Source organism: Polyodon spathula, chromosome 22 (genome assembly GCF_017654505.1).
Source record: "Polyodon spathula isolate WHYD16114869_AA chromosome 22, ASM1765450v1, whole genome shotgun sequence".
NCBI lineage: Eukaryota > Metazoa > Chordata > Actinopteri > Acipenseriformes > Polyodontidae > Polyodon > Polyodon spathula.
In genome coordinates, this window is record NC_054555.1 from 3,516,259 (window position 1) to 3,540,030 (window position 23,772).

The following is a 23,772-nucleotide window of genomic DNA, read 5'->3' on the forward strand; positions in this document are numbered from 1 at the left end:
TAAAGAGAAATTTGCTTGGTTAAATTCATATTTTGACTTACCAACAGTAACAAAAAACTGCCTGTATTTAGTTTACTTTACAAGATAACTCTAATGCCAGAAGCACTAACCACAGAACTTCCTTAAAAAGGACATGACCAATGTCATTTGGTTATTACGAAAATAAACTATTTCTTCAGACATGGGAGCAGTGCACCACATGACCCTCTCTAAGAAGTTAACAAAGTCATCACACTTCCTGTTTCGCTAAAAACGGCATCTGATTATCACATGTGGCCTCACGGTGTCACATAAGAATGGACTGCCGGCAATCTGAGAGGATCTCTGTCATCATAGCTGTCCTCCTGTCCTGGATGGGATTGTCATCTGAAAATCCAGATTGTAAAAGTAAGAGGCAGAGCTTTTAATGAACAGGACTGTGGGGAGAGCAGATAAAGGCGTTGATGAAGCAAAGGCCTTGTTTTACATGATGACTATCCTCTCCTTTAGTTATCTTTTTATCTGTTGTCTTGTAAAATGATTAACCTTTAAGTGAAATGAGTCACACTGTAACAGCAGAGTCAGGAATGGTTTTACTCCAGGTGGAATAGTTACAAATAGACCTGCGGAGGTTAGTAACGTTTTAATGACAGTGTAATACAAGGTAGCTCTGTCACTACATATGTAATTAGAGTATTGTAAGATGCTTTATAGTGGATTAATTAGTTTCCACTCAGCCTTAAATCTCTGGTATTTACAGAAATGTACAGTACTGCATGTTATATATCAAGGGGTTAGAGTTATATCTTTTTAAAAATGATGTCTTGGAAAAGTCATGTAAACAGTGCAGTAAACAACATCTCGATAATTCAATTATCCAACCATTCTTTTTTCTTTTTTTTTTAAATAACAAGGCAGAGTATTCCTTATTCAAGAAAGTTGCAAGAATGGTGTGAGAGTCTTTGATTTGGAAGAATCTGGCATACCCCCCCTGACGAGTAGGGTCACTACATTGGTGATACCCATCCTGTACACGGCTGTGTTTGTCATTGGGCTTCCTGCAAACATGAAAGCTCTCTGGGTCTTGTTAACCAAGATGAAAAGGGCCCCCTCTACCATCTTACTCACCAACTTGGCTCTTGCTGACCTTCTGCTGATCATACTGCTGCCCTTCAAAATCACCTACTACTTCCAGGGGAACCACTGGATCTTTGGGGAGCCCCTATGCCGGACCCTCACTGCAGGCTTCTACGGAAATATGTATGGCTCCATCCTCTGCCTCATGTTCATCAGCATTGACAGATACATTGCCCTGGTCCACCCATTCTCAGCAAAGAGCTTCAGAAGCACTAAGCTGGCTGTCTCTGCTTGCGTGGTGGTTTGGGTCAGTGTCGTGGGGTCCATGTCACCTTTTGTTTTCACTCAGCAGTCCTACTCCTTAGAAAACACCAATTTCACCATCTGTCATGATGCCTTACCCAGAGAGCTGCAGACAAACCTGTTCTTCTACTGTTTCCTGCTTCTGTTTGGGTTTGGATTCCTGATTCCGTTTTCTGCCATGTTTTTCTGCTACATTTCCATCTTGTGGGCCTTGAGGAGGAGCCCGGAGAAGTACATCCGCACAATAAAGATCATGGCCCTGTCGCTCGTGGTTTTCATTGTGTGTTTCTTTCCCAGCAACGTCATCTTGCTTCTCCATTACTCCGAATCTCACCCGGAGAAGGCCAGTGCCTTCTACTTCCCCTACCTCATCAGCCTGGCTCTCAGCACCTTCAACTGCTGCATCGACCCTTTCATTTATTATTACGTGTCGGACGATTTCAGAGCCAAAGTGAGAGAGGCAGCTGGGTGGGTCAGCCAACGCAGTGGGACCCAGAGCTCACAAAGGACAGGGGATGTGTGCTTATCAAACAGGAGCAAGTCTGGAGAAGCCATATGAGAAGCACAGAAGTGTAAACGCGGGTACGAATTCAATCCATTTAGAGGGACATCATCTGTGTTCGTTCTAACATTAAATCCTCTTTATGATGTGAAAACTCTTTAAATATTAAAATGAGTTTTCAGTAAAGCATTTCCATCCTTCCTTCCATTTCATGAAAAGCATGATGCAATTCATAACAATAGTGTCACTGTACTTATGAAATACTAGCATTAATGAGGATTAAGGTCGATGTGGACATATACAGCATACAGACCTTGAAGTAGTAGTGTGATGAGACTGCGTGGAGATTATATATATATATATATATGACCTTTAATAAATATTGAATAATTCACCTTGCACTGCACCCATCCTACTGTACACACACTACTGCTTACCTGTCTGTCACGTCTTTGATAATGGTTAGGAAAACATTTAATTTCCCTATTCGTCAGAGACTCAGCGAGACTCAGGGCTCAGTGCATACTGTAATGTGATTTAACCCGTAACTGCTAGTTTCATGTCAAGTCAGTGGCAGTTGTACGTTTTTTCCAGTTGCTGGTTTCTGCACTGGTGGGTATTTGCATCCAGGGGACCTGTGGGTAGCATTTCATTCACTTCATTTAGCGGTCAGGGTCACGGGTTACAAGAAATACAGTAGGATGATGATGTAACTTGGTTCTCATCATATTATTGCAATCTGCTGCTGGATTCCCTTGCCATGAACTTTCTTTAGAGCAACTCTGCTTATTAACTGCAAAGAAGACAATCCAGACTTGCGAAGTTCAAACCCTGAGCATGAAGAAATTAAGAAGTGAAACTACTGCTGCTGCTGCTAGGGGGAAGAGATTCTGCCAAGAAAAATATCTGCATTCAGCTAGAAATCTGGTTAGCTGAGTTAGTGGGGAGTGGGGGGAGAGAAACAATCAGAAAGCTACTGTACATTATTTAGAATAATAATACAAACACATTAATTTAATAAGATATTAACATATAACAAATGTTCTTTTACAAAACCTTCATTCTTAACAGACTTCAAATATTTGGTCTTAAAATATGTCTCAGTAAATGAACACAGCATTAAAAAAAAAAAGCACAGACAAACACCTATACAATATGTACAGTTATTGTGAAAACAACATACAGTTACACAACACATACTAAAAATGAAGAATTCCTATAACGTATATTTTTTTAAAAAGAGAGTAGCAAAATGTTGTAAAAGACCAACACTTTAACATATAACAGAACAGCAAGGTTAGCACTAGAACATCCTATAAATAAATGGGAGTCTAGGTGGCAGAAGCCAGAGAAGATGCTCAAGTGACACTATGAAGTGCGGAAAGCAAGAAAAATACAAAACTCCCTAATTCTTTCAGTTCATATATATATATATTATTCAATTATGCCTAAAATCCTAAATTTGTAGGAGAAGCTGTTACATGATTCATGCTGAATTCATCTTGCTTGGTATTTGCCAGGACATTTCCTGTCATTTCACCACACATAGTAATCTCATAATACCAAAGCACTGCGAAGTGATTGCAGGTTAAAACAGACATGCCTTATTTTGATACCCAACTTATTTTGGCCTTTATCAGTTTTAATAACAAAGTGGAGTTCCTGGATTGTATTCTTCAAAAACATGAAAAAGTACAGCTTTTCCGTATCCAGTTGGCGTAATGTTGGGTAAAGTGCACAGCTGGCTGTGTGATGAGCAAACGGGAGAGACTGCACCTACTTCGTCTTCAAATAACCTTTTTGTTTCCTTCTAAACAAAATTGTGTTTGCACGAACATTGCTTCAGTTTAACCCCTTAATCTTGAACCACTTTCAAACTGCTTGCCCCACAGTGACATCTAGTGGTGGATGTGGGCTAGCGAAGCTGTCGGGCACCCCTGATAGCTGGATGGGTCAGCAGCATGTCTGGCTAAATCAAGATGGCATATCTCAGGATAAAGCAGAACAGTAAACGTGCTCAAATACTGGTTCTAGCGTAAATAACTGAGATTACTGTTGTCTGACTCATAATGGAGACAGAAGCGGTTAACTCAAAAAATTTTAATGGCACCGTTTAATATGACGACAAACCGTGTTACTTCTAGATACCAGTGTTACTACAGTAAAGAATATATAGGACAACGTTTAAAATATATACACTTTTTTTTTTTTTTTTTTTTTTTTTGGTTGGTTGGTTTTTACACAAAGCATGTAAGTGCAGTTTGCAAAATGAAAATAAAAAGTGTGTTGCTTTGACTTTTTTAGATTCCAACGTGACGTTATTGCAAGAACTCAAAAGACTAGCCTTCTGGTACAATTTTTACAGCAACATAAAGAGTTAGAGTACCGGCACTAAAGTTTACCTTACTCCTGATTTACATGCTGCTGTTTCTGTGTTTCATATGTTTGGGTTAGACTTGGATTCTGGTAGTCTCAATGTAATCGAGAGTAATACATCTGTATGTGAGCAAGTATGCATGTATGTGTGTGTCACAGAACAGGTTACCAGTTATTTCTTCATATTAAAAGCTCCTGGCAACAGCAAGGATGTTATGATGCTAGAACACTCAACACCCAGAAGCAGCATTTAAACCCACTGTTCCTTTGTGGAATTGCTGGACAGTGATGAAGGGCACCAAATTTGGAGGCTGCCCAACAAAGGTTGGGAGAAGGCTAATCTCAACCTTTTCAGTACGTCCAGCAGCTCTCCCATTGAACACTTCCCCGTTTAAAAATATCTGTTTCGGTCACACATATCGCTCAATGGCTATAAAGCCGCACAATCCGCACAGCTCTGAACACCACAAGTAGAACCCTCAGGACTGGATTCTATAATCCTAAAGGATGTTCTGTCCAGCCTGGCTGGCTGCATTCCCGGGCTCGCCTTTCTTCATAAACACATTGGCCAGCTCCTGCAGCAGCTTGTCTTGGGAAGGGGTGCTTAAGGCATTCTTTCTGGGGCAAGGCCTGGCAGGCCCCTCTGGGTCGGTGGTGCAGGAGTCCTCCAGTACGAGCGGCTCCATGTAGTCTGGGCTCCTGAGCCTCTCCAGAGATGCAGATTGGGAAAGGCCCTGGGATCCCTCAACGCAGAGCGTCCTGACGGGGTTGGGGCCGATCATCCTGTCCAGGGAGCCGGTCTTCCTATGGTCCTGGCTAGCCGGCCTGCTGAGAGGGACCTCCGAGGGGCCCGAGAGGAAACTGGCCTGCAGAGACTTGAGCACCTGGAGTCCGAAGTCTCCCACCTCCTCGTACAGCGGCTCAGGGCTCGAGGGCTGCTCCTCAAACGAGTCCTGCTGCATCTTCATGGGCTGAATACCAGAGAAAAAGGGAGCATTAGGGGAACTGAATGATTACAAACAAACAAAATGAAACAGAAAGAACCACATGCATAATACATCACAGCTGAGCATGAACGAGCCTACAGCACACCCATGATCCAGCCAGGACCCAAAGCAGTGGTACACACTCACAGAACACAGAGCACACAAGCCGTAGCACTGTTGGGAAACATCCTCAAAGGGTGTGACATGTTGATGACGCGTAAGTATTAAAACCGGCCCTGTTTACTCACCAAGGAGCTTGCCTAAGCCCATGCCACTGTAGCCCTTTCCTGGGTAAAGGCAGCGTTATAGTTAGGGTGCACTGTGATGACAAGCAGTTCCAGGCGTATTTAAAAAAAAAATGAAACCCCAAATGAACACAATTCGTGATTGGCCAGGACAGCTTTTGGTGAGGCTTTTTTTTTTAAGCAGGAAGAACAAACACAAGGGCATACTTACAAAGAACATGGAGAGCGTCCTTCTAGCATGTAGCTTTCGCTGCAAAGACAAAAACACACAGGCAATAAGCCGCACAAACAAAGCAGGAAAGCATAGCAATAGAACAGGAGAGGGAAGAGGGCGAGGGCCAAATGGCAAACACACATACCCATTTGTTGAACTTGCTCGTTAACCTGTGCACTCTTGTCCACTATGCAATAAAGGAGTGCTTATGTAGAATCAGTCTGCAGATGTCATGAAGTGTTCTAGTCAACACCCTAGTCAAAACCCTAATGAACTAATTACAATTATGCAAATACATTCATTATCCGAAAACAGTATCCGAAACACTGGCAGATGATTAGATATAAATGTGAATGGCTAGAGAAGTTTGGACAGCCAATTGAGCGTTGCTCCCAATGGGAGGTGTTTGCAGGAAAAGGGCACACTCCCCAGTGTATTACCAGAGTCTGATTGGCTGACAGCATGGTGCTGTTGCTTTCATCTCCACGAATGGAGACCAGGGGCATCGTCCCAAAGTTCTGCTTGGAGAGGTCAGAGGAGTGCCGCCGGAGAACTGCAGGTCGAAGGTCATCATGCTGAAAGAGAAGCAACACAACCTTGCTAATGGAAAGAGAGACTGGGGCCATTATATAAAATAATAACAATACAGGAATGTATGCATGCATGTATGTATGTATGTATGTATGTATGTATGTATGTATGCATGCATGGATGTATATATGTGTGTTTGTATGTAGTGCAGAAGTACAGAAGTAGTTTTAACATACCTGAGCCTTGAGGATATTTGTCATCCAGTCCCACATCTCAGACTCTCCAGAACAACACAGATACCTGCAGCAAGAAAGGAGTCTCTTACTTAGGTGTGGAAGATTGCAGCTCAGGGTTAGAGTGCTGGGCTGCAGTGTGGAAGGCAGTGTGTTTGAGTAGCTCAGTGGTTAGAGTGCTGGGCTGCAGTGTGGAAGGCAGTGTGTTTGAGTAGCTCAGTGGTTACAGTGCTGGGCTGCAGTGTGGAAGGGGGTGGGTTTGAGTAGGTCCGTCAAGATGAGTTGCATAAGGAGATTATATCAGATCATATAAATGCATAAAAGATGGAGATACTTACAGCTGTTGTTTTTCCATGAACACAGTGAATCCCCACCTACAAAACATACAGTTAATTCATTTATATACAGCATGCACAGAATGCATTTACATTTCAATTATTTCACAACATTGCCAATGTAAGCAGGCAGCACTGTGGGATTTGAAATACTTATTTGAAATACGGCCTGCTGCTTCTTTTGCTGCTCAAATAATGGTTTCAGGAGAAACCATTCAGAGGTGCACCAGACTGAAATGACATGGAAACGAGCCTCTCAAGCATTTCTCGTTGAAGTGAAAGGAATACATCGGCGGTACAGTTTTCCTCTGGGCTTGCAGGTTACAGTTGGAATAAGTGCACAATTATTCTAGCTGACAGATATCATTGAATTGTCTTACTGTGTTGGGGCTTTCAACTTCTTCCGAATTCCCAGGTAAACCTTTAGGGTTTTCAGTGGCCACTCCTTCTCAGGTTTATTACTCTGAAATTACACAAGGAACACAAAACTAATACAATTCCAACACTAAACAGGAAGGCTGTTCCACTGTTATCCTGTGCCTCTGTCTCATTTCCATTGGACAATACAAAGAGCTGTAATGTGTACATTAAACAGCCCAACAGTAATGAAAGTACACTACTTATTTGTTCAGTAGCCACTAGGGGGCTATATATTGATCTGTAAATGACAGAGAAGGGTTTCTCCTTAACAGAGATTTAGTAGAGTGATTTACATCTTCCTTAAATCAATCTGACATTCCTTTGAGTAAAATGACACATAGACAGAGTGCATAACTCAACCTGTCTTACAGTTTATACCAGAAGTGTCTTAGGCTCAGGTTCAGGCTCAGGCTCACAGCAGCCTTCGCTGTGACTTCACCTTCTTGTCCTTGAGCAGCAGAAGCTTGCAATCGCGGATCTGGAAGAAGCGCTCCTGGAACTTGTTTCCCTGCAGCAGTCTGGGCGGCTCCTCCCGGCACTTCAGCCCCCCGCTCTTCACAATCTCACTCTGGAACCCTGCGAGACACAGCCGTGAGCAACACTGTGCTCCATGTCTCAACTCTATGTGAGATGCAATCCCGAGCTACTGCACAGAAGACTGCTCCATCCCACCTGACTAATCATCAGATGACTGGGAAGACTTTGGCTAGCAGAGTGAACAGTTACCGTTTCAATTCTCTTCTACTGCTGTTCTTCATATATATGAATGAACAAGTCTGAATTGAAATCCCAGTGGCAGATGGAAGCACAGATTACTTAATATATCAGGGCTTAATGACATGGAACACCAGCAGAAGGAGGAACTGAATACAAGGATACACTTACCAGTAAAGATTTTGATGGCTTGTCCATTAGGAATCTTCTTTACCACCAGGTACGCTGAGCTGGGCTCAGGCAGTTTGCACCACTGCAGGGCCTGTTCCAGAACCTTCTCCTTGGGGTGGAGGGGTCGTTCTGGGGACAGGAACCAGACCACTTACAGTTCACAGACATGCTTAGGAATAGTAAGACACTGTCCAATCAGATAAGAAATGATTATGTAATATAGTCCTTCTAAAAATATATAATATGGGGTTATTTCAGTATATACAGAGCACAATAGAAAAGAGAACAGTTTGGAACTCCTAGGTAAATCACTTCTTAAAAAACACAAATGCTGTACTTATCAGTGCAATAGTATTTATTTAGTTGAATATAATGCTGTTGATGTATTATTTGCATTACTAATCTGCCTTGAGATCCTGCATGCTCAACCTCCTTTCTATCTCAGGAATGGTAAATGGAAACCTGAGAGCACAGCACATCTTACTCACCCAATTCACTGCTCTCGATGGCTTCAAATGTCAGCCAGATGTCTTTATCCCCGGCTGGGATGTTCCTCATGTATAAAACCTGATTGGTCAGCTCCTCCGCACACATCATAGGGGAAACCTGGGACAGCAACCAAGCAGAGACTGGGGCTGCTTTTCCATTATCTACCAACACTGCCCTGTGTGAGTTTGGTGTGTAACTTTGGCCCCATCTTGTGGTATATAGGCAAAGTGTGTTCTTTCTTTCTGTCTGTCTGTCTGTCTGTCTTTCTCTTTCACTTTATGTATTATTGTGATTTAGCCTATCTGTGCGTGTAGGCTATATGACACGAATGTATGTTTTCATGAATATGTGTACAATTACTAGTAGCTGATGCTCTGAGGTGAGCTTTAACAAGAAGAGGCTTCCTTTGCTATTTTATTAAGCTAGTATATTAACCCACTGTGCCACACGGCCCTTGCTCTACACTGAACCAGCAATCAAACTGGAGGCCCTTCCAGACTCCCGTCCTTTCTGTTTCACTCACTTTGAGGGTGATGCAGCAATCAGGAAGCTTCTTCTCCAGGTACACCTCGATGATCAGGTCGCCTGCCTGGGACAGCTGAAAGCAGCAAAATAAAATCACTGAAAAGCTCATAGAAGCAGAGTTGTCCTCACTGTGAAATGAATCTGTGTGTTAAACTACTGGCAAGAAACATGTACTCGTGCCTGTCACCAGAAACCCGCTACACTTCCAGCAAGCACACACTTTTACTGCAAGATCTTTCTTTCTATATCACATCCAATCACAACTTGCGATGTGTGGACAGGGAGCAGAGTTTGGAAGGAGGAGAAGGCTGACAAAGCGGCTTTGACGCCCCCAACTGGCTACTTGTAAAGAAGGAGGTTCCGGAGTTCCTACCTGCACGTCTTTCCAGGTTGTGATCAGACTGATCTCCAGTTCCATCTGTGTCAGCTGTTCCTCATCAATCTGCAAAGCCAAAGGATTGAGATGCCACAAAAATCTTTAATACAACATGATTACACGAGACACTCTCTTTTGTTTGAAGTATTTGTGCTATTTATTTTATTGTAAGGTTTTTAGTTAAATAACAGTTCTGCACATCGCTGTAGAGGCATACAGCATCCAGGGATCTTAAATTGCTAGCACTATAAAAGCCATTACTTTACTCTCCTCCACAGTAGAGCAGCGGGCGGTTAGCAAGCAAGTTTAAGTGACTCACGTCGAAGACATAGAGGTAGTTATCAATGAGGTCCTCGATAATCTTCACCTCATGCTCCCCTTTCCCGTCAGTCTGAAAGAGGCTGGGAGCGAACAGTAGCGACAGATTCTTAGTGCACATCTGGTTTAAGTCTGCACACTTCTGCACCCTGCAGAGCAAACACACGGTGCCCTGTCACTGCACTGCCAACTGGTCACCAGCCAGCTCGCCCCAAAGGACACGAGGCAGCTGGGAATAGGGAGAAGGTACAGTCAAACTTGCAATAAAACAAGCACTCTCAGCGCTAAAAGCAGTCTTTATAGACAAGCAAAGAGACCATCATAGACAAGCATGATCCTTTCTGAATATGGGTTTCACTGTAGAAATCATGCAGCAAACAGTGACTATGAAGATGTGTACAGGAAGACTGGTGCTGCAGGCAGTGTTCTGATACTCGCCTGTACAGGTGTCCGATGAGAGCGGCCAGCGTGGTCCTGTTGACTCGAGGCAGGCTGCAGATCAGCTTCTTGTAGCAGTCCAAGCGCTGCAGCTTCTCACTGATCACTGGAGGGGCAAAGACAGCAGTAAATACCCCCGCAGGTTATTGCACTTCTATACACTGTCCTAAACACTGCCCGCCCTTGAAATGAATATGCTTAATGTGCACCAGCCACTGAGGTGGATCATTCTGAAAATACAAGCATCTGTACAAATACTCAAGTGGATAAACGTTTCAGCTAAAGCCGTCATCACTATTTAGTTATAAGAGAACGGGCGGGCAACTAACCATAAAACTGTTATATGTTAGTAATCATGTTTTGTTTCTTTTTTTTTCATTCAAGACATGCTAATGTTAATCTGTCCTAATTTTCAGTAACCATGCACTTGGTAGGTATTTTCAATCATTTCCTTACTGCTATAGTACATCTGATATAGAGCTGGCCTTAATAACTAGTTTGCTAGAACCTGCTACCTCTTCAACCTCCAAACTCCCTAACACTTTGGCAACATAATCAAAACTCTGTAGGGCCCTTTCAAGGAGAAGGGGTGAAGGCGAGATCTACCTGCAGCTTCCTGCCACATGTGGTGGAGGTCCGCCATGAAGACAGGGTCGTCGATTTCCCTGAAGAACCTCTTGAGCACGTCGGTCACGTCCTCGATGAAGTTGTCCCCCATGCGCAGCTTGACGTTCCGCGCGTCCCTGCGAAACTCCTCCATCAGCAGCTTGATCCGAGACTTGGCTCCGTTCTTCCTGTAGATCCCCTCGTGCCTCAGGCCTGGTTTGCACACGGACACATCCAAGAACATACAGTATATTATTCCAGTGTAAATGAATACTGGTTCTCCCAAACATTGCTTCCCCCAGGAACAAATATTCTGTGAATATTAGGAAGGGGGACATATATTCTCCAACACCGGTTATGTCAACACTAACAATAATGTCTATAATGACTTACCCTGACTTATCAGACATCCTGTATATTTCGAAACAGTTTGTCTCATTACTTTTACATAGAGCCCATGCTGATAGCTGGTAAGGCAGTCTGAGATAATGCTGCATACAAAGAGACTGTAGCTACTAACCGTACTGGGTGAGGAAGGCTATGCAGCTGTCCACTATGATTGGGATGCCATTCCTGCTGAGCTGCTGGTCTCTGAGTGCATTCCCTTTCCCTCCCGCAGCGGTCTGGATGTCCACATACCACATGGAGAAATCCATCCGTGCCATGCTCTGGAGGTAGAGAGTCCTACAGCAGCACAGCACAGGCGAGTCAGAGGAAAGGGCTGCCTAGCAGTCTGCTATGAGACACTCCTGTTTGCTTACTGGCATCCATTTTTTACAGGCGATAGGTCAGTGTAATGCACAAAGCCATTTGACTTTAAACCCACTCTGAAGTTTACCTAATCAAAGATCAGAAATTAATTTATAAAACGAAGGCTAGAGTAGTTAAAAGAGTTTTGTATACAGTTTAATAACAATGAGTCAATAACTATATATGTTTTGCAGTTCAGGCGCTTTTCCCCAGAGTTTGTAGATTATAACCAGTTCTTTCTGATGTTTCATTGTAATAATCCATGGCCACTGGCAGCAATGTACCGATCGTCGACTCACCTTCCCATTTCAACCAACACCAGAATGTCCTTCTTCTCATTGTTCTCATTCTGAGAGGCAATGCCTGGGAGGGACAGAGGCCGGCCATTAATATCTCCATCAGAACCTTATACACTTTCATTGTACTATTGAATTGTCTGCCATTTTAATATTTTTCAGATATTTTTGTGGTTCAGATAATGCTGAATCTTCGTTTTTGTGATTTATGGTAAGTCAATATGTCATGTACAGGGTATCACTTCTCTTAATAGAAATCCAGCAACAGGAGATGCCATGTATATAAAATGAAAGACATTGACGTTTGCCTGATTTTCTTTTTATCAATAGGGGTGTTCAAAATTGGCTCTTTCACTCCTAGTCTTTGTTCCAACACTGTTCTAAATTGTTTAATTGAACCAATTAATATCAAATACCTGTATATGTTTTAATAGTTTGTCTCGTTACTTTTTTTGTAGAGCACCTTTTGATAACACAACCACGCAAGACAGTCAGACATAATGTTGTACAAAAAATGGACTGTTAGCTGCTAACCATACTGGACTGTGAATGGACACCCCCGTAACCGTACCGGACTGTGATTGGACACCCCCGTAACCATACCGGACCGTGATTGGACACTCCTGTAACCGTACCGGACCGTGACTGGATACCCCTGTAACCGTACTAAACTGTGACTGGATACCCCTGTTTTCTGTACTAATGAACCCTGAATGATCGTCAGCCCCTGCCCTGGCTCTGATCCATGCCTTGAGAATTTGGTCACCCCTGCTCCACCCCGGGGGAGACTCACTGAGTTCCTGCAACCTCTTGAGGTTGATGCTGTCCTCCGCGGCCCCATCGCTCCCGGGACAGATGAACAGGTTGGATTTCTGCAGCACAAAGTAGCCCTCCTTCCACTGCTCGGGATCCAGCATGGCCTTGTAGCGGAGCCGGCCCACGCGCTCAAACTCCCGGCCCAGCAGACAGTGACAGCTGAGCGGGGTGCATGCCTGGGGAGCAGAGCCACGGGGACATGGTTACCCATAATGCACTGTTCCATTTTCAGACACCTTGCAAACTCACTGTTTGGATTAGAGGAACTCCAGTTATCCTTTTTCCAGGACTTGTATTTAGATTTGTATAGCCATTTGTATGTGAATATATAAATCAGCTGCTTTCTAACCTAGCTGCAATAAGAAGGAAGAGACAGAACACAGTGGATCTAGTTGATAAAATATCCTGTACCTTTCCTAAGGCACTTGTCCAGCTGTGCAGAGCCTCGGGACTCTCAACCCCAAACTGGTACAGCTTCTCTGAGGATAAGTAAAGCTCAAAAGTGTATCTGAATCTGTAAAAAAAAAAAAAAAAAAAAGAAGATCTTAAAATACAAGAATATATTTTATTTTATTTTATTTTTAAGGGGTGCACAAGCAATCAAATCTGTTTTAGTAATGATCCAATTTTGTAAAATGCTTTTTTTTTAAATTACTTTACTGTCCTCTTGGTCTTTCATCCAACTGTACCCTAAATTACTTCACTGAACCAATTTCATATCCTTCTTTATCAGGTTATTACTTACTGATGTCTGTAAACCAGGAGGACTGTGCTTGTGCTCCCGTGTTTCGTGCTTTGTATTGTCTCGGATCACTTCACAGTGCTGCATACCTGTCAAAAGGGCCAGGGCTGGTCAGTGAAGCAGGCCGGGTGACTCCTAAACAGATGATGTCACTGAGCTCGATCTTCATGCTGGGCTCGGTGCTCTTGTCAGTCTCGTAGAAGAGCAGGGACCGTTCCAAAGAGCACCACTGCTTTTGGAACTCTGCGCACACACAACAGAACTCTGTGACTTAAGACCCAATCAGCCCACCACACTAGTCAATAGTCTGGGAGTCTCCACATTGTCTACCTGCAAAACTCTTGAAAACTGAGCACACAGCAACATACCTAAAGAAGAAATAAATGACAGCCAATCTCTTGATGGCACCTCAGTTACTGACTGTGCTTCCTATTGCTCTCTAGGACTAGTTTATAATATAGATACCTTCTCTGGGTTTCTTTGTTGTTGTCCCTTTGCTGGTGGATGTTGACTTGTAGAGGTACCCAGAATGCAACACAGACTGCATGATCTCATCGTACACACTTCCTGAGCCACAGTCATCCGATGAGCTGAAATCTGCAGGGGCACAATGAGGGGGTGTTTACCAGGACCACTGCCATAGGGCAGGTGCCATTCTAAAATTGATGCTATTGTGTAATGTAAGGTCTTGTAAACATGCGCCAGTTGATTGTTTCTCAGTTAATTTCAGAATTAAAGGTTGAAGTAGGTGGCTTGAAAATGTTTCAATAAGGGAGGAATTCCAGTGTATAAACAGGTTTCAAGTACAGTCTGGTTCAGATTGTTCACACCCGCTGTACCTGTGCTGTAAAGGTGGGTTTCGTACAAGTTCCTGGAATTGTCATATCCGTTTGTGTCTGTTACATCAGCCGCCTCCACCTCTGAGAAGATCCGAGTCACTGTTTTGAGGAGATTCTGCTCCACAGTGGCTGCGCACAGTGCCTGGGGTGAGGAAAGGGAACCATGAGACTGGTGAGGACTGGGGAGGTGTAGTGCTCAAGACTGAAGACTGTGGGAATTGCAATGCAAACTCTGCATGGACACACCTAAAACCATGTTACACTTCTACAGTAGATGTCCTGCGCCGAATCTAGAGGGACTCCTTTCTTGATATAGGAACACTGTCTCTTAACAGCTAAGGCGCAATTTAAAACAAGCTCCCAACTGTCTCTTTAAACCCCCGACTCTCTAAAACACAATTTGAACCCTCCTTAACTTTTTAGATCCCCTAATGAAATACAATTATATATTCTTGTGATTCTGGAATATAAATGACTGTTCAACCAGAATAAGAACTAATTGTTTTATTTTTTTAATACGGCAGCCTTGCCAGGAGCTCCTTCCTAGCTCAAGCTCAGGAGACTAATGGGGGTGGACAACCCACCAGAGGAATTCACCCATTATTTCTGACCACCAGTCCTGCCAAATACACTGTTCGACAAGAAGTGCTCCAATCTTAAGCAGAGCCGTTTCTGTTCTTACCTTGAGCAGCTCCTCCTGCGTGCTGAAGTGGGGGTGGGGGAGCCGGTACTTCCCGTCCCGGTACTTGAGCCCAATGAACTCTCTGCGCTGGTCTGGAGAGGCATCGGAGTCCAACTCGTCCCCAGAGGGGAGCCGAGCCGCCCAGAATGCATTGGCCTTCTCATTCCCCAGCATGATGAAGAGCTGGAAAAAGCACACAGACACATTGGGGGTGGTGTTCAAGACACTGGCTTCACAGCTACTGGAATTATTTTATCTGCTTAACGCACAGCTTCGAGTAGTTGTTTCTGAGGTAACTGGAACGATGTTTTGTGTTAAATCTTAAGAAGGTGTTCAATTTTAAGAAAGCTTTCTTACATTAAATGCTTCCAAGCTTTTTTTTCTTCCTCTTAAAATATCATATTGAAAATGACACCACAACTACCCTTGAAATCATTGCTGGTTCTCACCTGGACTATTTCATTGCTCCACACACTCGTATCCAGTTTCAGGCTCTGAACTTTAGAAATGGTGGTGCCCAGTCCTCTATGCTGACCTTGAGACAGAAAAGACACACCAGTTTGTTACAGTACAGCTGGATTCAGGATTCAGATGTATTCCGAGGCAGAGCTACACAGCGCTGGGGGCTGCACTCAGGTCTCATTTGAAATTCTAATACACTCCTGCAATGTGAGAGCTTGGTTATAAAGGGAAGCGCGCCTACTGTCCCATCTGGTTTCTACGGGCTTATGTTTGTTAAAGATCTGTAGATGATTTTAAGACAATCTGTGGCAGGGACTGACCTGCACAGTTCTTGCAGATGATCACGCAGAGGTTGATGGAGGCCCAGTCTGGGTTGTAGGCCTTGCAGTCCGCACAGGTCCTGTTGGAGCGGTTGGACCAGATCTTCTCAGCCACCTCGTAATCAGAGAGGGTCTCTGCGATGGACTCCTGCAAAGCCTCCATCCACTCCTTCTTCTCACGCTCTGACTCCGCGGTGAAGCTGCCCAGAGACACCGTCATGTTAAAACACTCAAAAAAAAAAACAGAAGCAAGAAATTTCACTTCAAACCTGCTGGTAAACGACTTGTTATTCTGCATGAAGAGATTAAAAATAATATTGTACCGTCAACACGAAATCATTAATTATTACTCACCCTACAAAGAAACCAGTAGGTGATGGGACTACAGCTTTTCAGAGTAGCCAGGCCTTACCTGAACACTTTAAAGGGGGATATCAGCTCAAAGCTCTTGCTTTTGTTGTCCCTGATCGTTGAACCGCGGACGTCGATCAAAGTTATTCCAATTCCATTTTTAAAACCCTGGGAGGAAACAGAAAGAGATAGGTATTTATACAGCTGAATTATTATACATCCGAGTTAAACACATGAACAACTACTGAGTCCATTTCTCATGTCGCTTGTATGAACACACGAGTGTACTGTGTCAATGGTTTGTGTAGAGATTAAAAGCCAGTGGTATTGTGGAGGGGTGGCAGTGGTGGTCGTTGGCTCTGGTTCCAGACTGACTAGCCCTGTGTGGGATTGTGTGTGTGTTCATCCCATGGTGCCGCACAGTTAGCAGTCCCCTCCAAGGGGTTCACCTGTTCATTCTTGTGCAGCCACACTTGATCAGTGTTGATGGCAACGTAGACCTTGGACTTGGTTCCCTTCAGCTCCAGGTAGCCACTCTTCTGGCAGTGGCTGCCCGGCCCAAACCGAGGCCTGGAGAAGACCAGCTGATCCTTGACTCTGTTCTGAAGTGTGCTGGACCACTCATTACGCTGTACTGCAGAGACAAACCAGGACAGTTACCTACCTACCTACCTATAGTTTATGAATGTATTTGTTACAATACAGTACTTCCACAGGCTGTGCACATATCTCTGATGAGGAGAGTGCTGGCAGTGAGCCCAGGGAACCCCGCTCGGCCGTCACTCACCTTCAGTGTCAGCGCGGAACACAAATGTCCTTTGGCTCGTGACAATCTCAAACTTATTGTCCTTCGCTGCACGAGCCATCTGGATTGCTGCCAGAGGGATCACTCCTTTAGGGTAAACTTCCTACCGAGGGCAACAGGACAGTGGAGCTGAAACAATGCTTGTATTATACACACACACACACACACACACACACACACACACACACACAGCTACGGAAACTGGTTTCATTTTACTTTATGAAGCAAAATTCTGTAGGGGTGATGCAAAACTTTTTAGTCTACAAAACTATTTAGTCAATGAATACATTTTTTAGCTGGATCAAACATGTGTTTTCTTATTTACAACAGTGCACTGACCATGACAGCTCACCATGAGGCAAATGGGCTATGTAAAGGAACTGGCGCTTTATCGTGCATACAGATAAGGATGGTAGTGGCTCCTAATTTCATATAGCTCAATAAATGAAGAAGGAAGCAGTGTGGCACACAGAAAGCATAGGCTTGCGCTTTACCTTGTCGTTGCTGAAGTACATCAAATTCTTCCCATCAAACTTGACAAAGCGTTTCTGGAATACATAGTTCCTATTTTAGTGGAGGAGAAACACAAAAGAGTAGACAGAAGTCAAACATCTACCTCCATAAAAGCCTGCTGCTGTATACATGAATGATTAATAATGTGTCATGCAACATATGGCTTCCCTGGCAGGGATTCTGTAGTGTATTCAAACCGCTTCTCTGTGCTGTGCGTTAGTTTCTGTCACCACTGGCAGGAAGCTGGTCTGACATATTTTGACAGAGGGCTGATTGTTGCTAGTTGCTTCCATAACCAGGCTATTGCACACTGGTTACAGTGGTGCACAGGTCCTCTCATGTCATTTCCAATAGTATCAGTAACGATAACTGCATTCCAAACCCTTCAGTAGCAGGGCTGAGCGCCTCCATGTAAAAATTTATATAATATGAGCTTATTATGTGCTAGCAGATTGGACAGCTCTGCTCTACAGAAATGTAATCTAATGGTCTAATAAAGTGAGCCGGGGGGGGGGGGGGGGGGGGGTGTCTTACCCCTGCGGGGACAGCTTTTCCAACCAGCCGCTGATGATGGGCTGGGCCCTGTCAGGGAGGGAGGTGAAGCTGGCGTAGGGGGAGATGGTCATGTCGTCTCCCATCTCGTCAGCGTACATGTCTGGGGGGAGGGAGAAGCTCTGGCTGGGCGCATGGTGCTCCCCCACCATGGAGTAGCCTTCTGACTCGCTGAGAAGAATTTGGGAAATCCGCTGTTCCTTCAAGAGAGCTCTCCGTCTGGAAAACAGCAGCTCATTTACAAACCCCAGGCAAGGAATAATTGAGACCTTAAATTGAACTGCTGTGAATCCTGGCATGCACACAATTATTAGTACATTTTAGCCCTGCAAATGCAACTATGCAAGGTGTGCAACCTCCTATTCAAACTGTTTGGTGTAACATTAGCAACTTACTTCCCTTGAGTGATGTAATGATGCTAAGCTGTGCCGCACTTCTACTGAAATGGTTCACATGCAGGCAATACTGCACAGGAGCACAGGTCAGAATGTATTTTAAAACTGCTGTCTAAATGCCTGCTACACTATTGCTATTATTTGCAGCAGCTCTCTGCATCCCCACTGTAGTTATACCAGTTTGAGCTGCTCAGATGGTGTCTGTTCTGTAATGTTATTTAGTCTTACCCAGAATCCCCCACATCATCCTGTTTGCAGTGTCCAGTGCCCTCAGTCTGAGCTCGAGTAGTCTAAGTGAGAAGTGAGAAAGAGATCATTTGTCATGGATGCTTAAAGAAAGAATATGCTGGACTCCCTCCCTATATCAAGTCTTGTTCATTAAAATATTCTGATATTTTTAAAGAGGAGACGATTATCAGGGTATTTAGTAAGTAAGGGGTCTGAGTGAGGAAACATGAGCATACAAAACAAACCTCACCCCTAGTCTTGCTGTAAACCATCTGTTGTTGCCAAACTTTTGAACACTACTGTATATATTATAAATAATTGACACTGACAATACAGACACTCGCACCTTTTGTTCCCGATTATGTCTGTCTCTCTGGAACACGGTTTCACAGTATGGGCTGATCACTTCCTCCTGGTGAACTGCAGAAAAAAGGGAAGCCTCTCTGAGTGAAATGTCACCTTTAAAGAACATAAACAGGAATAGCTTGCAGTTAAAAGCACAAAACTGAATACATGTGATACTGCTGGCAAAGCACAATGCATGCAGGTCTGGAATCCACAGTGCATTTGTGTAAGACATGCACCTTGAAAGCACCCGAATTCATAACGATGCATGTGGATTGATTTCATAGCAAATGCGCCTACAGCGGGAGAGGATGGCCATATTCAAAACTGGTATATGTCAGTACTGAGAGGGTTGTTAGGGTGGCAGCAGGACTACAGTTTAAATTGAACAGAGGACTCACCCAGGATTCTCTTGGTAGGCACAGGTACTGATGGGGGTTCCTCTGCACTGCTTTTTAAAGTGCTGAAAAATGAAAGAGTGGATTCTTGTAAGAAAGGTTTAAAGCATAAGGTAAAGAAGGCAGAAGGCAGTTTATTCTTGCAGCCCAATAGTACCGATACCATTGGATCAGTGGTATTGGGACACCCTATACGGTACTGCAAGTCTAGAACTAATTAAAGAACTAGAGGGGGCAGACTATTAAAAGAATAAAAGGAGCTAGTGAACTGAGACCCATGCTGAAATTTATATTGTTGAGAGATGCCGTACATTCAAAGACTGAACACCATCAACTGATTCAACAGCGAACAGAAACCTACTTTTATATTTAAGCGGCATCAATGCATATTCCAGCTGGCACAATGGCGCCCACATCAAAACAAAAGCCTCTTGTGGTTTGGTAAAACCCATCAGTGAGCCCTTGTGACAACTCAAATACTTTTTTTTTTTTTTTTTTAAAGAAGCACGTATCTCCACCTCCCTTTCAGAGATACCCTGTGAAGAAAATTCTTGCCTGCAGAGACTCGAGCTGAAACCAGTACTGCGAGGAGCAAGAGACAAACACGTCACACTGAGTTGTCGTGCCTTCTTTAGAAAACCGATTGCCATTTAATAATGCACTATATAACATATGAACGCAGGCTTCCAGTCGAATAATATCATAACCTTAGAGTGAAAAAACTCGCTGGTCACACTGAAATCTCCAAGCTAAAGGTTAGAAGACCTGCCTTTAAGATAGGTGTACATGTGGTGCAGACAGTATACAGGGGCACCTTTACCTTATTCTAAAGATAATCTAGAGAATTCGTATAGTTAGATGGCTCTACTGCTGAATTTGGACCTGTTTTGGAAGACTATAAGGCAGCTGTTGAATTTTAAACTTTTTATGTTGCTGGCTGCTCTTATATTGAGGTGTTGTCCCCTTACAGCATTTAATGATTCATAAGAGGAAATGTCTGCTCTGATTAGGAAAACAAAGCTGGGGCCAGCTTAAATTACATCAAAGTGCACTGCTGGATAATAACCAACCACGCAAGTCAACATGTTAATCAGTGAAGGAAGTTTCTTTCTTGATTAATGATTACTAGATATTACACTGGAAGATGTGGTGCAATTAAACTGAAGTGCCTTGATGTCTTGCAAATCACTATATAAGCTGTTCCTCTTTAAAGCTGTGACTCTCTTAAGCCCTTTTCACACTGGCATGCTCTGCCCGGGTCGGAACCTACCCAGTGTCATGCGGGTTGGGTACGTTATTTCACACCTGGGTGACAGACGCAAGTACACAACGTGCATGTAAATGACCCGGAAGCAGCTTGTTACGGACGCTTCCATCCAAGCTTCTCTGGATTGAACAGTTGGCCCAAATGCTGACTAGAGTAAATGTTTCTTCAATCTGGCTCATGGGGTGTCTCAGCAACACTGGGTTTAGTTTTAATTAGAATGGATTCAATGGTGAAGCTTTTTCCTCTGTCAGCTTATGATAAAGGATATCCATTTTGTATTTTTTAATGTACAATGGATCATTTCTGTCTCTGTATTCTAATGTGAGATGGATCTTTTTTACCCCTTTGGTACATAACTGAATCACTGACTCAGATAAATATGCTTATTGCCATTGGACACTTGTAACCTTCAATTCTCACACCTTTTATAAATAGATATCTCTCCTCCAACTGGCTGTGGTTGTGAAAGCTTGTGGGTGCTGTAGCTCCACAAAGAGCCCTTTCTTTCAAAGTCATTTTGTGTGCAAACTATACAACCAATAGCAATACAGAGAATGGTTCAGTACCTTTCACACTTCTGCAAAGAGCATTTCACTGGTAGGCAACATTGAAACATTTAAATTTTCCTTAACCAACCCGCCCCCCTTCGATTCTGTGTAACTGGAGAGGATCCCTCCAAATTACACGTTACAATGACACGTTTTCCCTTGAAATCTGCTGCTGAACTCTGAGCACTTCTTGAGATTGTCTTCAACTGGTCCGTCCCTTAGAAAAGTTTACCATGGCTTCTGCTCTACTATGCTTTCGATTTGCTTTATTACAGTTTGCTGTGCTTTTACAGCGGTAAATAAAAGGGGTATGCCTAGCTCTCTCTTTCTCACTTCACGATCACTGTTAAAATGTTACAGCTCTACTGACCACAGAAGCAATAACTCAAACAATTTCTTCTGGTCTGTATTTTCGTTACTCCTCCACAGAAATGCCACACATTCCCAACCCAGCGGCTATACTTCTCCATTGTTTCTGAAAAGTTGTATGCAATCCTTTGTTATCGTTACTTGGTCAGTCCGTCAACTGTACATCTGTAGAAATTAGTGCTGTTTGCTTTTCCTCTGCATCACGCTGCTCCCACAACAAATCATCCTGCAATGGGGAGAGTCTGAGCAAATCAAAGATACTACAACGATACTACAATGATACTACAATGCTACTACAAAGATACTACAAGGTGCACACAATGTAAAAAAGGACAAATACATAAGTAAACATCATCTGTCACACAGACATATTCAAAAACAATACTTCAGCATTCAAATAAGCATGCTTTCTCAATATGAGCAATCACATGTAATTGAACTTCTATTGAAAATCTATTCCTAATTGATGCAGAAAATACTGTAGCTTTGGGGGTGGAGATATGCAGCTAATGCGTCTTAGAACTCCTGTAAATAAACAAAGATACATAGCACAATGAAGATGATTCTAAAGCAAACAACGGCTTGAATTAACAAGGGAGAGGAGAGAGTTCCACTGAGGAATGTGTGCTGGCACTGTAGCAGTAGGCAGGACAATACGTCCGTGAACTACCACCCTACTTCCTTTCATGTGGAAAAAAGTGTCAAGGACACAAACTACACAAATATGGACCTTGATTTTATTGAGACAGACTTACCTGGATTTTTCCAGGGATGAGCTGGCTTCCAGTCTAGCTGGGGGCAGTGGGACAGGTCTGTTCCTGCGCATCTCCAGCGCACTCGCTGTAACACCCAACTGACTCTGGCTGAGGCCTGAGTAAATCTCATTGGAGACCATTTCCATTTCTGGATAAGGAGGGGTGGGCGGCGTGGAGCTGGCCACCTCCCTAAAGCTGAAGCAGGAGCCGGGGGAGGATGAGAGAGGTGGGGTGCTGAGCTTGTCCTGTTCTCCTCTGCCAGGTGAGCCATGCCCTGTGAAACTGGCCGGTGGGATCCCCATGTGGATTCGAGGAGGAACTGGAGGTAGGATCCCTGCAGACTGCTCTTCCTTCACTAGGGACTCCAGCGAGCCACAGTTTGATAACCTGTCCTCTCCCAGTTCAGAGCCATGCTCCTCAACATCAGTGCTAGATTCCCCCAGAACGAAACCTTCCAGAACGATGACGGAGTTTGAAGTGCATTTCTGAGGGGGTTCGATTGGAGGTTCTGTTTTTGGTTTGTTGAAAATAGTTCTGGGTTTGGGGATTGGCTTCTCCACAGCTTCTGCCTGATCTCTGTGTGGTTCTGTGGTTGCACCAGGGATGCCTGGAAGGCAGTTGTTGGGAAGCTGCTTCAGATCCCATAGGGATGCCGGTTCCTCTGGAGGTGCTTCGTCACGAGCAGGATCTGGCTGAGGCCCATCCCAAAACGGCTCAATGTCTTGTGGTAAATCCCCCTGCGGCGCCTGCTGCGCAAGTTTCAAAATCCGTTTCCGGTGGCCTGTAGCTGTTATCCCCATCTGAAGGAGTATCTCATTGTCAAGGTGGATGAAGTCTTTAGCCGTGTGGAAGCCATGCTGCCTGAAGCTGTCCTGGTACCTCTCCAGATGAATGCTCAGAAGCAGCTCCCCAACATCAGCATTCCCAGAGTCTTCATCCCAAGACATCTCCATGGCAACCCTGATCTTCAGAGCCACCCGGTTACCAAATGTACACCTAAAAGTGGTCACTCAAGTGCAAATTACACGTCTCCTTCATCTGAAACGATATATAAAAAAACTGTTAAAAAGTCACAGCACTAACACATGTTGCTAGATACCCCGGAGCACAATATGAAAAACAAAAACTACAAAAACATTCTGACTTCGCAGCCACTGTGGAACTAGTCAGGAAGTGACCTGAAAGATAATGGTGTTTATAGATGTTGGTTACATTTTTTCTATTTCATGATATTTTCATGCTGCCTTGTTTGAAGCCCAGATCTTGACCAAAAAGGTTTCTCCCCCTTGTCGTATTTTACCACTTACAATGCAATGAAAAGATCACGCTGAGGGCTGCCTAGGGCATTACAGGTTACCAGGGTGTGCGTCAAATCAAGGGTTTGCTGTGCAATCCAACAGTTTTATCGAACTTTCATTTTAATACCCTCTGATCAGCTCGGTTTCTCTCATCCCTAACTTAAACACTCAGTCATGATCTATTTAGAACTACTAAAATAAAC

General features: G+C 43.8%; 2 protein-coding genes across 4 annotated transcripts in view; one reads left to right on the forward strand and one right to left on the reverse strand.

Annotated features, from left to right (window-relative positions):
• The first annotated feature begins 240 nt into the window (after positions 1-240).
• On the forward strand, positions 241-2,998 carry LOC121297018 (proteinase-activated receptor 4-like). Its single transcript, XM_041223031.1, has 2 exons — positions 241-387; positions 894-2,998. Exons 1-2 carry the CDS (start codon positions 297-299, stop codon positions 1,916-1,918), a joined length of 1,116 nt encoding a protein of 371 aa, XP_041078965.1. The 5' UTR covers positions 241-296; the 3' UTR covers positions 1,919-2,998.
• A 948-nt stretch (positions 2,999-3,946) lies between these two features.
• Positions 3,947-23,772, reverse strand: part of LOC121297017 (arf-GAP with Rho-GAP domain, ANK repeat and PH domain-containing protein 3-like) — a 29,457-nt gene continuing 9,631 nt past the window's right edge. The window contains exons 2-34 of one of the 3 annotated variants that reach the window (XM_041223029.1): positions 22,272-23,309; positions 19,336-19,397; positions 18,936-19,009; positions 18,590-18,651; positions 17,949-18,185; positions 17,396-17,465; positions 16,884-17,004; positions 16,546-16,730; positions 16,158-16,264; positions 15,746-15,945; positions 15,413-15,498; positions 14,964-15,146; positions 14,282-14,423; positions 13,908-14,039; positions 13,532-13,685; positions 13,112-13,214; positions 12,678-12,876; positions 11,888-11,951; positions 11,359-11,522; positions 10,839-11,051; positions 10,233-10,338; positions 9,796-9,943; positions 9,474-9,542; positions 9,099-9,173; positions 8,575-8,692; positions 8,087-8,215; positions 7,641-7,777; positions 7,162-7,244; positions 6,785-6,820; positions 6,450-6,513; positions 6,123-6,257; positions 5,680-5,718; positions 3,947-5,208 (exon numbers count right to left, since the gene is read on the reverse strand). In XM_041223029.1, the coding sequence (XP_041078963.1) occupies positions 4,738-5,208; positions 5,680-5,718; positions 6,123-6,257; positions 6,450-6,513; positions 6,785-6,820; positions 7,162-7,244; positions 7,641-7,777; positions 8,087-8,215; positions 8,575-8,692; positions 9,099-9,173; positions 9,474-9,542; positions 9,796-9,943; positions 10,233-10,338; positions 10,839-11,051; positions 11,359-11,522; positions 11,888-11,951; positions 12,678-12,876; positions 13,112-13,214; positions 13,532-13,685; positions 13,908-14,039; positions 14,282-14,423; positions 14,964-15,146; positions 15,413-15,498; positions 15,746-15,945; positions 16,158-16,264; positions 16,546-16,730; positions 16,884-17,004; positions 17,396-17,465; positions 17,949-18,185; positions 18,590-18,651; positions 18,936-19,009; positions 19,336-19,397; positions 22,272-23,224 (5,121 nt within the window). In that variant the 5' untranslated portion in view covers positions 23,225-23,309 and the 3' untranslated portion in view covers positions 3,947-4,737. Of the gene's footprint in view, positions 5,209-5,679; positions 5,719-6,122; positions 6,258-6,449; positions 6,514-6,784; positions 6,821-7,161; positions 7,245-7,640; positions 7,778-8,086; positions 8,216-8,574; positions 8,693-9,098; positions 9,174-9,473; positions 9,543-9,795; positions 9,944-10,232; positions 10,339-10,838; positions 11,052-11,358; positions 11,523-11,887; positions 11,952-12,677; positions 12,877-13,111; positions 13,215-13,531; positions 13,686-13,907; positions 14,040-14,281; positions 14,424-14,963; positions 15,147-15,412; positions 15,499-15,745; positions 15,946-16,157; positions 16,265-16,545; positions 16,731-16,883; positions 17,005-17,395; positions 17,466-17,948; positions 18,186-18,589; positions 18,652-18,935; positions 19,049-19,335; positions 19,398-22,271; positions 23,310-23,772 lie in introns of all 3 variants that reach the window. The other 2 variants (XM_041223028.1, XM_041223030.1) reach the window with 2 other exon arrangements.

Coding starts and splice junctions, on each gene's coding strand:
- LOC121297018 (XM_041223031.1), top strand. CDS start 297: ATGGACTGCCGGCAATCTGAGAGGATCTCTGTCATCATAGCTGTCCTC. Junction 388..893: donor TGAAAATCCAGATTGTAAAA/GTAAGAGGCAGA, acceptor TTAAATAACAAG/GCAGAGTATTCCTTATTCAA.